Genomic DNA, 15,255 nt, shown 5'->3' on the forward strand with positions numbered 1-15,255 from the left:
GGCTATTGCTTAACGCATTGTAAGCCGCCCTGAGTCTCCGGAGAAGGGCGGCATATAAATCGAACCAACCAATCAATCAATCAATAACCGTTTTTCACACTTATGACCGTTGTAGCTTTCCCAGGGTCATGTGATCTGAATTCAGATGCTTGGCAACTGGCATCTATTTGTGACCATTGCAGGGTCCTGGGATCATGGGATCCCCTTTTGCGAGCTTCGGATGAGCAAAGTCGATGTGGAAGCCAGATTCACTTAACAACGGTGTTCCTAATTGAACAACAGTAGTGATTCATTGAACGAATGTAGCAAGAAAAGTTGTAAAAGGGGGCAAAACTCACTGAACAAATTTCTCACTTAGCGACATACCTTTTGGTCATAAGTTGAGCACTACCTACCTGTCATTTGAATCCTAATCTAGGATCTAAGAATTATTAAAGTGCTGTCTAAGAATATAGGTAGTTTCAAGCAGGGTGCGGTGCCTTTGTGTAAAATTAGGGCATTCAGATCTGATAAATTCAGTATTTCCCGATATCATGCAAGTACTACTACAGGTAGTCCTTGACTTAGACGACAGGGCCCAGTGGCTCAGCAGACTAAAAGCATTGTGATTAACATCAGCTGTCTGCAAATACTGTTAATTCGAATCTCACCAGGCTCAAGGTTGACTCAGCCTTCCATCCTTTCTAAGGTAGGTAAACTGAGGACCCAGTTTGTGGGGGCAATAAGCTGACTTTGTATAAATATACAAAAGTATGAAGGCTATTGCTTAACGCATTGTAAGCCGCCCTGAGTCTCCGGAGAAGGGCGGCATATAAATCAAATAAAAAAAAAAAATGAGCTCAAAATTTCCGTTACCAAGTGAGACATTTGTTGAGTGAATTTTGCCCCATTTTACAACCGTCCTTGTCACAGTTGTTAAGTGAATCACAGGGGTTAGTCCCACGGTTGTTAAGTGAATCTGGCTTCCCCATTGACTTCGCTGTTCAGAAGGCTGAAAAAAAAGGATCACATGACCCGAGGACACTGCAACCGTCATAAATATGAGGCAGTTGCCACATGTCTCATATTTTGATCCCGTGATCATGGGGATGCTGCAAGGGTCGTGTGAAAAACAGTCATAAGTCACTTTCTTCAGTGCTGTTGTGACTGCAAATGGTCACTAAATGAACTGTGGTAAGTCAAGGAGTACCTGTATATGCTAGTTTAGCGACTCTCAGGTATTACGTATGTTCACTGCCTTGAGGCACTTATAAAAGTAATAAAAGCAAGTTACGTAAGTTATGGATGGAACTCCCTTGGGGCTACTAATGACCCAAATCTGAAGTCACAACATTTGAGCCTCCTCCATTGTCACGTGACTATACTTCTGGTGCTCGGCAAGGCGTCCGTCTACATTTGTGGCTGTTTGCAGTGAGTGTCCTTGCAGTCACATGACTGAGTTTTGTCATAAACCGGCACTTCGACGAAGCCATGCCCATAGCAAACCATGGGTTCACTTAATGACTGTGCTGTTTAACGACTGCTGCGGCTGCTTTATGACTGCTGTGTTTGCTTAATGACTGCCTCAAAAAAAAGGTCATAAAATTGGCCATCGTGACTTATGACCCTAATGGGCAAGATCCATTATGGTCATACGTTGAGGACTACCTGTAGAGAATAAGATGGATGGCAGCAGAGCCGTTGTGGGTTAGGGGAGAAGATTTACAGATTAACAGAGTTGGAAGGGACCTTGTAGATCATCTAGTCCAACCCCTGCCCAAGCAGGAGACCCTACACCCATGGTGGTGAACCTATGGCATGCGTACCACAGGTGGCACTCAGAGCCATATTGGTGGGCACGCCAGTTGAGCTGCAGCATGCATTCGTGCGCCGGCCAGCTGATTTTTGGGCCTTCTGGGCCCACTGGAAGTCAGGAAACATACTGTTTCTGGCCTCCAGATGGCCTCGGGGTGGGGGGGGAGACCCATTTTTTTGCTCTCCCCAGGCTTCAGAGCCTTTCTAGGAGCCTGGGGACGGCAAAAAACGGCCTTTCCCACTCTCCCAGAGGCCAGAAACGGCCTGTTTTCCAACTTCTGGTGGGACCAGAAGTCGGGAAACGGGCCGTTTCTGGCCTCCAGAGGGCTTCCGGGGTGTGGGGAAGAATGTTTTCGCCCTCTCCAGGCTCCTAGAAAGCCTCTGGAGCCTGGGGAGAGCGAAAAACGGGCCTACCGGGCCCACCGTGTGCCAAAAGCAGGGGGAGTGTGTGGGGGGGGGGTCGCACGCACATGTGCAGAGGGTTTATTATGAGTGAATTATGAGTGGGGTCACGCACGCATGTGACCCCCCCACTCTCCCCCCACTTTTGGCACGCGATGGCAAAAAGGTTAGCCATCACTGCCCTACACCATTTCTGACAAATGGCAGTCCAGCCTCTTCTTGAAAGCCTCCAATGATGAAGCTCCCACAACTTCCTAGGTGCTAGACTTAAAGTGGGAAGACCCCATTTTTAGTCCTGCCTCAACCACGGATGCGCATTGGCTGATACTGCGCCGATCCTTCCCTCTTAGCCCAAGAGCCAATCAGGTTTAGAGGAGAAGGGACTGGACTAGGAGTGGGGAGACCTGGGTTCTAATCCCGCTCCAGATCGGAAGCTCACTGACTGATTTCGGAGCAATCCCTCCCTTTCAGCCCAACTTACCCCACAAAATTGTTGTTGTGGGTAAAAATAGGAGGAAGAAAAACTATGTAAGCTGTCTTGAATTCCTGTTTAGAAAAAGAGAGTTATAAATGAGGGGTCCTTGGTGCTGTCTGGGCTTGGTTGTTTTCTTGCAGACAATCCATTATCCAAATAAGGTAAGATCATCATGGCTAGTTATAAATGTCATATATAAATCAATGAAATAAAATGGTGGAAAATGGCGTCTTTCATTCTCTGAATCTCTGTGTGCGACAATAAAGAGGAGTCAGAGCTGCAGATTGCCCAATCACAATGTTGGAAGGGACCTAAAAGGTCATCAATTCCAACCCCCGGCCTACTGCAAGTTACACTACCTCAGTTTTTCTCAACTTTGGCAACTTTAAGATGGCTGGCTGGGGAATTCTGGGAGTTGAAGTCCACCCATCTTAAAGTTGCCATGGTTGAGAGACACTGAACTACACTATTTCCTTAACAGGATACAAAGGTAAGCTTTTCTAGGCTGACATAAAGGAAGAGGGGCATCCTTCTTTCCTTCTTTGGCCTTAAAATCTGATTTGTTGGAAGCCACTGGCAATTAAAAAATTGTAATTTGGGGAGGATTTTATGGTTTTATTGATTCAGAAGAAAAATTAATGGGATATTTCCCTTTGAATAGCGCCTTTGTCTAATGTTCTGGCTCGCCTTTTTTTCCCAGCTTAGTGAAACTGGGAGATACAGGTGATCCTCGACTTGCAACAGTTCATTTAGTGACCAAAGTTACAACAGCACTGAAAAAAGTTGAATATTTTGAGGGGAAACACCATAGCTGCAGTGATTCACTTAACAACTGTGGCAAGAAATGTGGCAAAATTCACTTAACAAATGTTTCGCTTAGCAACAGAAATGTTGGGCTCAATTGTGGTCGTAACTCGAGGACTAACCTTTACAGATTTTTTTTTTTTTTACTCTGTTTCTTTAAAAGAATTAGTAAATATATTACAGTGGCAGCCCAATAGTGCACTGGAAGCCACATCCCTTTGCAGGCACATGCAACATACATAAAAAAGTAGTGGGATTTTAATGTACATTTGTGGCTTCCATCTTGATTTATTTTTTTTAAAAAAACTTTCTCTACTGATAAGGGCTTCCAACTCTGCCAATCTTTATGCAGCACCATCACAGGCTTGGGTAGGAATTCTGGGAGGTGAAGTCCAAACATCTTAAAGGCGGCGTGGTGGAGAAACTCTGGTCCACGGGGCTGCAGTTTGGTTTGTTCCTAAAAGAATTTGTTTTAGGAGCAAACCAACTTGAACTAAGAGGAAATTTCTCGCCAAGTTAGACCCTAAGGCAGTGATGGCTAATCTTTTTGCCATCACGTGCCAAAAGTGGGGGGAGCGCAGGGGGGGTCACGTGCACGTGTGCCCACACCCATAATTCTATGTGCCCTGTCCTCCCACACATGCGGGCCTCCCCTGCGCTCCCCCCCGTTTGGCAGGCGATGGCATGGTGGGCCCAGTTGAGCCATTTTTTGCTCTCCCCAGGCTCCAGAGCCTTTCTAGGAGCCTGGGGAGGGCGAAAACAGCCTTCCCCATCCCCAGAGGCCCTCTGGAGGCTGGAAACAACGTTTCCTGACTTCCAGTGGGCCTAGAAGGCTCGAAAATCAGCTGGCCGGCGCATGCATGCATGCCGGAGCTGAGCTCACATGCCCACCGATATGGCTCCGCGTGCCACCTGTGGCATCCGTGCCATAGGTTCGCCATCACGGCCCTAAGGCTATAAATTTAGCCCCAGAAGAATATTACAACCTGAAAGTTCCTTAATGGTCCTCTTGTTTATCCCGAGCAATATAGCATAATCTCTGATTATACCGTTCTTAAGGTTCACCTGAAGGAGATGATCCCATGATCCCATGCTAGAATAAGCCCAATGATATAAACCCAGTGATCGGGATCCAGTGCTCAAGAGCAAATTGTGAAGAGACTGAAACAGATGTACCTTGGAGAGCTTCCAAAGAGGATGAGGTTATTCCACAAGGGCTATTAATCAGTAAATCTTTGAATTATTAGGCACCATAAACCATAATCAAGCTACTTGTTCTTCTTGCTCCCATTCAGATCCTCCCAGTTGGATCTGAATGCTGGATGAGATGGCTTGGGGGGCCCTGGTCTCATGGTCTCAGGCCTGCTTCAATTTCCTCTTGATGTCATCCGAGGCATGGTTCAGATTTATGTTATCCTGGCTGCTCTGCCTCACCACAAGGACCTCACGGAAATACAATTCTGGACTAATTTGCCAGCGTTTTAACAAGATGCCTGAAATTATCTTGAGAAATTGCGCTAAATTGAAGTTCACTCACTTTAAGATGAGTGAACTTCAATTCCCAGAATTCCCCAGCCAGCCATGCTGGCTGGGGAATTCTGGGAGTTGAAGTCCACGGGTCTTAAAGTAGCCAAGATTGAAAAACATCGAGGTGCAAATAGAAACATGTCTGACAAGAAGTTACAGATTTTTTACTTCTTCTTCTTATCACCTCTCCCAAACATTTCCACCATCTTAAACCTCCTTGAAAATCCTCCCAAACTCCCCGCACAATCAATCCGAATTTGCCTATAGCAGGGGTCGGCAACCTTAAACATTCAAAGAGCCATTTGGATCCGTTTCCCAGAGAAAAGAAAACACTGGGAGCCACAAAACCTAGCGAAAAGCTCAATAAATTGCGTGCTGGTGGGTGTTGCACATTGGCGGTTGTGACACATATTTTGAGCGACAGGGAGCCGCAGCAGAGGGATGAAAGAGCCACACGCGGCTCCAGAGCCACAGGTTGCCAATTCCTGGTCTACAGAATGCAAAGATGCTAAGATGCTGTTACGTGTTTTTCCCCTCCGTAAAAACCACCCAGCACCCACAGAAAGACAGATTAGTCATTGGCAGATTAAGGAACGGCTGTAATTAGAGGCACAGCAAAGTATTACAGATCATGTTATTCACAGCCCCAAGGGTGCCAGTTCTTCTTGGTCTGTCCGTCATTCTTCTGGTTTTTTTTTTTTTCTTTTCTTTTTCGCTGATGTATAAATTTCTCCCGCCAAATATTCCCTCTCAGATGCATAAACGCCTCTCCTTCCTTCCTACCCTCCCTCCTCCCGCTTCCCACCCCCAATAAATAGCTGAGGATATCTTGATTTTAATCAGGGGGGGGAGAGGGGGTGGCACTGATGCCCACATATTAAAACTAATAGTGCAATTCTCGACATGTCTGCTCGGAAATCGGCCTCTCTGCGTTCCCGAGAGGTCTTCCTTCCAACAGCTGCACATCCAAATTGCAATCTAAAGCATGCAGCCGAGTTTTAAAGTTTTTGGTCTCTCTTTCTCTCTCTCTCTCTCCCCCCCCCCCGCGTCCCTCCAGAAAGCATTGTGGTTTATTACTTTAATTAACGGTTGCAGTCAAGTTTTCCTCTAATGCAAAGAGGATTGTCTTCACAGACTTGGGGAAGGGAAGAGTTCCAGGTGGAGAGAAACTGGCAGTTAACGGAGGGGAATCCTGAGCACGCTTTGATGTGTGAACTTGGCCAGCCCGTCGGATAATCCAGGGTGGATCCCTGGCGATGCGATTCTCCAATTGGGTGGCTGGCCTGGATCCAAAGATGGAGCAAAAGGGGAAACGGATTTGGCAGAAGATGATCAAGAAATATTCTCAACGTGAGATGGAGGCCTGTTTGTGGACCCTTGCAGAATGCCGTTTCGTGGTCTTCGTTACAGGTATTTCTCGACTTACAAAAGCTCATTTAGGGCCGGCTTGCCAGCTGTTGTAGCATCCCCAAGGTCGCATGATCAAAATTCAACCTGACTCCTATTTATGACGGTTGCAGTGTCCCGGGGTCGTATGATCCTCCCTTTGCGGCCTTCTGACAAGCAAAGTCAGTGGGGAGGCCAGATTCATTTAACAACTGAGTCACCGACTTAACAACGCAGCCAGCGATCCACTTAACAACTGTGGCAAGGAAGGTCGTAAAATGGGGCAAAACTCACTGAATAACTGTCTCACTTAGCAACAGAGGTTTTGGGCTCGGGGCGGCCGTAAATCGAGGGCTACCTATATATAGTCCTATACAACGTAAAAGGTGGGTGATTCTGAACGTTGGATTAAACTAAATGAAGCAGGTGAATTTTGCATACCTGCTGTATTCACACCTGCTCTTTCGGTCAGCTTCAGGTAGGTCTTTTGTAAATGATGGAGGAAGCCCACCCCTGATTTCCAAAGCAGAGCGTCAGTTCAAGGTTGGGTTGATTTTTCAAGTCAGATAGTAGACTTTTGTTGGGGGGTGGGGGTGCATGAAGCCTCTCCTTCCAACACATGAGATATCCAGAAGCGCCCTTGCAAATTTTTTACAAGAAGTTCAACTCTGGAGTCAACTTTTCAACCTGGGTGGTTGAAAGAATTTGGCTTCAAATTCCCACTTCTCTGCACAAGAATGAAGGGAAAATGCTCCTGTATAGCGAGTTGACCCCCACTCTTGCCAAGAGCGACAGCTGCTGAGTTTGGGGTGGTCTCATTTTCTTTTTTGCAACCCTCCACTCATTCCAAAAATGTCCTTTGCAAAAGAAAGAAAGAAAAATAGAGGCAGTCCTCAACTTACAACCATTTCTTTAGTGGCCGTTCAAAGTTACGACGGCACTGGGGGGAAAAAAAAAGGGGACACACAACCGGTCCTTGTACTTAACAACCGTGGCAGCATTCCCCGTGGTCATGTGATCAGAATTTGAGTGCTTGGCAAGCCAGCGCCATTTGTCATTTGCAACCTTCCCAGCTAGCTTCCGACAAGCCAAGTCAACGAGGGAAGCCAGATTCGCTTAACAACCATGCGATTCACTTTAACGACTTCAGTGAATTCTTTAATCGGGGCAAAAAAAAAAGGCATAAAATCAGGTGCGATTCACTTAACAACCGCTTTGCTTAGCAATGGCCCGAGTTGTGGTTGTAAGTCGAGGATTTACCTGTACGTCTTGTTCCTGTATGTCTTTTGTATCTCTTGCAAGAAGCAACTCCTCTAGTCTTGTGTGTATAAGAAACGCTCATCCAATCCTCCTTGTTTTGTTAAGAATGGTGGTAAAACGACAAATGTAACTTCTTAAAAAATGAATACATCCAAGCTTGGTTTTATATATCTTGGTGGCTAGCTAAGAACATTCCAATAGTTTTATCAGACCAATAGAAGGCTGTCAAACTTGTGTTTTCTCCACCTGCTTCTCTTTGACTGTGGGCTCCACCATTGGGCTGGGGGTATAATTAAATGGGGTCACCCGAACAGCCCGGCTTGGGGAGCTGTGCCTGCTGGAAGGGAAATTCCCATGAGAGCCGACTGACCCTTCGTGAGTAAAGGAGATGGACGGGGTGGTGGCCTTCGTGAGAGCAAAGCCATCTCCTTCGTAGCTGTCGGGTGGGATCTTGACGACCTTCTGGGTCTCCAGGGTAGGGGAGGTGCTGGAATTAGTCTTTGTGGTGGAGAAATCTTCCGTCTGCACAACCGCGTCACTCGTCTTCGGCTGGAGAACTTCAGGTGTCTGATCGCTCTCTTCTTCCTGCCAAGCGCTAACCAGGGGCAATGCCGTTGAAGGAAGGGTGCTCTTCAGAATGTGGGGTATGTCCTCGTCACGGATCCTCTTCCAGGTCCCTTTCATCATTGCCAGCTGCTGCGGTGGTTGCTGCTGCTGTGGTTGCAGCTGTGATTGCGGCTGCGGCTGTGGTGGCGGCGGCTGTGGCTGTGGCTGTGGTTGTTGTTGTTGCCGCTGCCGCTGATTTTCGGTGCCTTTCTCTGCAGGAGGAATCACCGGTAGTTTTGAAACCTCCTCATTCTTCTTCCTCCCACTTGAGGGCTCAGGGCTGTCCGATGGAGTAGAAGTAGGGCTGGCGGCCTTCTTGATGATGTTGATTTGAGGAGAGGACGAGTAACGCTTGAAAGTCTCTGGAGGAACATTGTTGGGTTTGACGGGAAGTCGGGAGGGGCTTTCTGAGCTTGTCCTGCGGGGCGGCCTTGGGGTGCCCCCTGCAGAGGGATTCTGGCTGGGAAGAGGTGTCCGGGAGATGACAGGATGTTGGCTTGACCCAGTTGGCTTGTCCACTTTGAGATCATCGCATCTGGAAGAGCAGAGGAAAACGGTCGGCAGGCCAAGGCGGCCTCTCCGCGGCGAGGCACCCTGAGAGAGTGAGGACAAAGACCCGGAAGATGAGACTTCAGAGCGTTGCCTCATGCGAAGACTGGGCGACTCCTTGATGAACGTCAGTTGTCGTAGGAAGCCTGACTGGTGGGAGTCACTGCTGAGGGATCTCGCTGAGGACATGCGCATCAAATTAAGGCGGTTGGCCTGGAGAATACCTTTCCCGTTGGCCTTAGGCCTTAGCTCACTGCTTCCGTTTCCTCCTCGTTCCTCCAGCGTAGGCATGGTGTTCCTCATCGGAAGCGTCTTCTTAACGGGCTTCTGCATAAAAGGGATGCGGACAGGTGATTTCTGGGTCTTGTGTTGCTTAGACACAGGGGATTTCTGGACCGGTTTGGGAGCTGGGCCAACGGGTGTGGTGCTTCCACTGGTCTTTCCCGCTTCACGTGATGGCATCTGTCTGTTGGGTTGCTGGGATGGGGATGTGAGTTTCTTTTGGTTGGGTTGGGATGGCGTGGACGTTCTGGAGGATCCGGATGACGGTGCTCTGTTCATCCTGGCAGGTGGGGTTGCGCTTCTTTTGGGCAACATCAATTCCACCATTTCTGAGATCTTCCCAGGCCGGTGGAGACTCCTCGATCTCGGTTGGTTGAGATTCAGATTTTTCTCAGGAATTTCCTCCTTAGGGGCCCCTCCTGTTTTCTTTGGGGTGGACCTGGAGCTCTGCATTGGGGATTCCTTGGCCGCATCAGGCATGTAGATCACCGTCCTGCCTCGGAAGACGACGGGTAGGTTGCTCAGTGGTTTCTGCTGCCCTACGTTTTTCTCCGTCTTATTCCTGCTGCCAGCACCTCTTGTTTCATTCAGATTCTTGCCATCTTGGAAAGATTTGGGGAGGTTTTTCTTCTCCACACCACCGGTGGGACCTTTCCTGCCCCGGGTCTTGTCTCTTCTGTCCAAACTCAGCTGTAAAGCAGAGCTTGCCGAAAGGCCAGACATAAAAGACAAAATGGAGTCAGATTCTGAGGACGTCTCCTTGCCAAAGGAAGAAGTAGCCTGGTGCAGCCAAGTAACAATGGAGTTTGCTCCTTCCTGGATGGCTTTCCAGTCAACGCTATCCAGATCTGAACCTTTTTCAGAAGCAATTTCATCAGGAAACCCATCGGGCTTCCATTCCTTGGCCTTGAGACCCTTCTGCTCCTTCTCAGTGTTCCTCCTTTTGGCTGAATGGCGTCTCTTCTTGGGCCCACTCAAGCCGATGCCCTTCTGCAGGAGATCATTGTCTGAATTGTAACTGAGGGAACTGGCAGAGCTGTCCCTCCCTTTGGACACGGCTGCTCTCATCCCCTGCCGACGGTTCATAGTCAGTTGGCGATTAGCTCTTATCTTGGACATCTGGGTCCTTTCTCCAGTCCCATAGAGTTCGAGATCGCTCAGGGAACTTAGGGAGGAGCTGAGAGAATAACACGGTGGAGTCTCATCTGCAATCAGGTTGCTCCGGAGATGGGGCGCCATCTTGTTTTTAGCATGAAGCTGCTGACTGGAACTTAGCTCAGGTTCTTTCTTAACCCAGCATTCTTTCTTTTGACCTTTGCTGGCCAGGTTGGGCTTTCTCTTGGGTGAGTTCTTCATGTCTAACTCCACTAGGTCATCGGAGTCATTCTCATAGAAGCAGTAGACAGCCTCTTCAGTTGGTGTGGTGTGGCAGAAGGAAGGGAAGGCTCCGTCGCTGTCATGGCTGCTGTTCTCTTGAGGCTCCTCCTTCTTTTTGGAACGGTTGCCCTCAGAACTTGCCCTTGAGCTACCTTGCCTCAAGAACGGCAATTCTAGGTTTCTGAGGGGAATGTTTCCTCTCCTGGACTCAGCCGATTGGGCCCGGGTTGCACGGAGCGGACTGGTGTGATTCGATCCAGTTTTGTGCTTAGAGGAGGAGGCCATTTTGGTTGGTGTTGAATGGCTGGAGGTGATTCTTCCAATCCGGCAGCTGCTTTGTTCAAGCTGACGGATCTCCCTCTTGAGCCCCCCCATCGGAGCCCCCATTACTTCCTTTCTTTTTCCAGAGCAATGCCGGGAATCTCCCTCATCTTTCATAGGGTACTGAAGGGTCTCATCACTCAACGAAGCAGCACTGGAGAAGTTGACGGGGGTTCCTTCTGCCGAGTCAGTGAAGGAATCCTCATTGCCCAGGTAGTCCTTGTTGGGTCTGGTGACCGTGGCCCATCTGTGCTTGGGGATGCCCAAGTGGGAATTGGCAGGAACCAACATATAGACTGGAACCTGCATTGACTTCTTTGACTGAGGGTTTAGGACTTGGCCTGGAAGGCCTGAGACAAGGGATGTCCTGATCTTCCGGAAACGGGATGGCATGGCCGAATTGATGCACTCCCTCAGAATTTCAATATCCTCATCAGAGGTCAACTCGAGGCACTCCAGTTTCCTTTGGCCCTCGATGGCCCGTTCATCATCTCTCTTCTCATGCGTCATGAAGTTCAACCCACTCCTATCTGGGAACGGCGGGATAAGTTTCAACTCAACGTCCTTCTGGACATAATGCTCGTGGAGGGGTAATGCGCTCAAGCTGGAGGCGCATGAAAAGTTCTCATTGGGTTTCTCCACCGTGAAGTAGACCATGGAGTCGAGGTCTTGGGGCATCTGGAAACGCTCCTTAAAATCCGTGATGTCCATAAATTTCTTGACATTGTTTTCCCACTGGATGTTGAACTGGCTGGCCTCCTTCTCTGGCTGGCTGTTGAGCTCAAACTGAGGTGTTTTGCTGCGGCTTGGAGGCATGGTTTGCCCAGGGCTATCTGGGAGCTCGCTTGGACTGACCGTACCACTAATCATCTCACTGCAGGGTTCACTCTGGATAGAGCTGGCAATGGATGGGCTCTCAAAACTGCCTAGAGAACTGACCGAACTGCAACGACTCATCACCAAAGGAGTCTCTTGGATGTAGTTTTCAGATGAGCTGGAAGGGGTCAAGTCCTCATGGCGAGAAGGTGACGCTCCTCTAAGGAACATTTTGTCTTTCTTAGGGAAGGGGATGGCAATGGGTTGTGAAGAGGAGGTGAGGGGTTCCACCTCCTGCTTCGCCTTCTTTTCTTGATTGTTCTTTTGAGCTTCCTCCACTTCTTCTACTTCAATGATCTCTAGAGAGGAATCCGTGTCCATCTCGTTCTCACTGTGGCTCTGCCCGTCTAAGACATTGTCGGCGGAGGAGATAGAAGAGAGGGAACTGCACCGGGAGAAGCAAATCGGCGTATCTTCCATTGAGTATTTCTGCAGTCGTTTTTGTTTCGTTGGTTCTGCTGCGGTCAGTTTCTCCGGAACCTTGTTAAGATTATCTATGGTTTTCATGGATAAACTGGGATAGTAAGAGCTGGTCCCCAAGACTCCCATAGTCCCAGATGCTATGGCATTGTTGTCTATGAGGGGCACATGCTGATAGGATGGGGAGAGTTTGATTGTGTGGACTTTGGGATCAGGATCCAGCTGTCTGCCTCCCTCTTTCTTCTTACATTCAGATTCCTTCTCAGCAACATCAGGGTCAGGTGGAAGCCTCGTGACCTTGGCTTGTTCAAGAAGTTTCTCTTTTTCTGGTTTCTCCACCATCACATTGGATTCTTGCTGCTTCTTCTCAGGCGGTTCCATCTTTTCTGGCCTACTCATCAAGATGTTCTTCAAATCAAGACGGCTGGGCCTTTTCTGATATCGGTGTAGTTCATCTTTAAAGTCCAAGAAGGTTGTTCGAGTACATGGTCTCATGTGCTCTTTTGGGCAGTAACCATCACTGGTGCTTCCGCTGTTGAGGCTATCATTGGACAAGCTCGTATACGTGTTTTTCAGCCGCAAGAGGGTGTGTGCTCGGCTCAGACTTTCACGCTTCATAATCCCACTGGTGTCCGAGAGGCGGCACGGAGAGCAAGACTGGGCACGGGCCTCATGGACTTCATCCAGACCATATTGCCAGTCAAGACAGTGGTCTTCAGAGCTGAGGCTGAAGCTGTCATCAGAGGAGGTATGGAGCGTGGTTATGTCTTCCACCAACTTATCTATCTTGGCCACAGTCGTCGTGATCTTGTTGGCCAATTTCTCAGCCACTACGGAGACGTCGTTGTCTTGGGACACGAGCAACGGGGAGACCTTCTTGGCTTCTGTGGACTTCCCACTTTGATCTTTCTCCGGTTCTGGGCCTCTTCTTTGGGAAACCGTTCTTGGCAAAGTTTGACTTTGGAGGAAGGATGAATTTAGGAACATGGAGAGCACCGATGCGTTTCCTGTCTCAGTACTGCTAGAGACGTTGGGCACTTCGTCGTCATCAAAACAACCTGAATCAGACGCGTAGTCCTTGGCCAAGCTATCCATGTGCCTCATTGGTTTCTTGGCGACGCTCTGCTTCTTCATCGTCTGCTTCTCCATGGTGTCAAAAGTTTCAGCCAAGTGCTGGGCATCCAATTCAGCCTCCAGGGCCTTCTGTTTTCGCATATACAGGGAGGGCATACAAGAACCTGGTGAGATGACCATGGCATCTTTATACTTGAGTGGCCGGTTGGCAAGGAGGTTGCGGAGGGCTGCGGTGCTGCCCATGGCGATCATCTTGTGCTTAGAGTGGACGAGATTCCGGAGCATGCTGACTGCCCCCAGGTCCCACAGTAGTTCTTGGTCTTTGGGGCTACGTGCAGAGAGGTTCCACAGGGTGCCACAGGCATTGCTGACGATGGTCAGGCTGTGTGACTTGAGGTGCTGGAGGAGAGTTTGAAGGCAGTTGTGATCCCTCAGAATTTGCCTAGGAAAGAGCAGATTGAGGGTAAGATAAAATCAGTGCAGATCCCAGAGGAAAACAAGGAAGGTCTAAGATCCAATCTGGGTCGGTCGCCGGGACCAAAGTTTTTGTTTTCCGAGCTTTTGGATTCCTGTTATTTACAGATTAACAGAGTTGGAAGGGACCTTATAGGTCATCTAGTCCAACCCCCCACCCAAGCAGACCCTACACCCGTGATGGCGAACCTATGGCACGCGTGCCACAGGTGGCACGTGGAGCCATATCTGTGGGCATGCAAGCATTATCTTAGCTCAGCTCCAGTGCGCATGTGTGCGCCAGCCATCTGATTTTCGGGTCTTTCGGGCCCACCGGAAGTCGGGAAATGGGCCGTTTCTGGCCTCCGGACGGTCTCCAGGGGGGGTGGGGTGGGAAAGGCCTTCACTCTCCCCAGGCTCCTAGAAAGTCTCTGGAGCCTGGGGAGAGCAAAAAACGGGCCTTCTGGTCCCACCAGAAGTTGGGAAATGGGCCATTTCCGGCCTCAGGAGGGCCTCCGGGGGGTGGTGGGAAAGGCTGATTTTGCCTTCCCAAGGCTCCTAGAAAGCCTATGGAGCCTGGGGAGGGCAAAAAAACAGGCCTACCGGGCCCACTGGGCCATCGCATGCCAAAAGCGGGGGAGCGCGGGGGGAAGGCACATGCATGCAGAGGGGGCGAGGCGCATTGAATTATGGGCGTGGGCATGCGCACACACGACCCCCCTGCGCGACTCCCCGCTTTTGGCATGCAACGGCAAAAAGTTTAGCCATCACTGCCCTACACCATGTCTGACAGATGGCAGTCCAGTCTCTTCTTGAAAGCTTCCAGTGATGAAGCTCCCACAACTTCCGAAGGCAACTTCTGTTCCATGGGTTGATTGTTCTCACTGTCAGAAAATTTCTCCTTATTTCCAAGTTTAATCTCTCTTTGATCAGTTTCCATCTATTTTTCCTTGTGTGCCCTTCAGGTGCTTTGGAAAATAGCTTGACCCCCTCCTCTCTATGGCAGCCCCCCAAATATTGGAAGACTGCTATCATGTCTCCCCCTGGTCCCTCACTAGACTAGCCATGCCCAGTTCCTTCAACTGTTCATCGTATGTTTTAGCCTCCAGTCCCCTAATCATCTTGGTTGCTCTTCTCTGCACTCTTTCTAGTCTCAACATCTTTTTAAATAGTGTGTTGACCAAAACTGGACGCAGTACTCTAGATGTAGTTTTACTAAGGCTTCTAGTTCCCTGAAGATGGGCTCCAGTAGGAGTCCGAAAACTCGGAAGACAAAACCTCTGACCGACCCAGATTGGATCCTGCAACTGTGAACTTGCAAAGCTTTCAAGTTGCCATGAGCAGGAGGGAGGGAGAACTGATAGAGCTGATTGATTTCCCTAACTGAAGTGCATTCCATACATTCTTCCTGACCGCAATCAGAAGGAGGGTGTTGGATTTCACAGCCAGCCAAAGTGGTTAATTGGAGAATATGATTTACGACATGGCCAGAGAGGAGGGGAGAGACAGGGTCATAGGGGAACGTAAATCTACATGGGATTAGTTCTAACTGCATCTGAATATTGCCGAAATGGTGCTCCTAATAAATGACTGTATTTCTTTTGAAGTTCAGCTCATGGCTCATGAATTAATTAGGGCATCTTTTGGAA

General features: G+C 49.0%; 1 protein-coding gene across 1 annotated transcript in view; it reads right to left on the reverse strand.

Moving 5' to 3' along the window:
- Positions 1–7,873: 7,873 nt before the first annotated feature.
- Positions 7,874–15,255, reverse strand: part of APC2 (APC regulator of WNT signaling pathway 2) — a 54,022-nt gene continuing 46,640 nt past the window's right edge. The window contains exon 14 of the mRNA XM_070931848.1: positions 7,874–13,595. Within this exon, the coding sequence (XP_070787949.1) occupies positions 7,874–13,595 (5,722 nt within the window). The remainder of the gene's footprint in view (positions 13,596–15,255) is intronic.

Source organism: Pituophis catenifer, unplaced genomic scaffold (genome assembly GCF_029215685.1).
Source record: "Pituophis catenifer annectens isolate HBS135680 unplaced genomic scaffold, rPitCat1.0.hap2 SCAF_1, whole genome shotgun sequence".
In the NCBI taxonomy this organism is placed as follows: Eukaryota; Metazoa; Chordata; class Lepidosauria; order Squamata; family Colubridae; genus Pituophis; species Pituophis catenifer.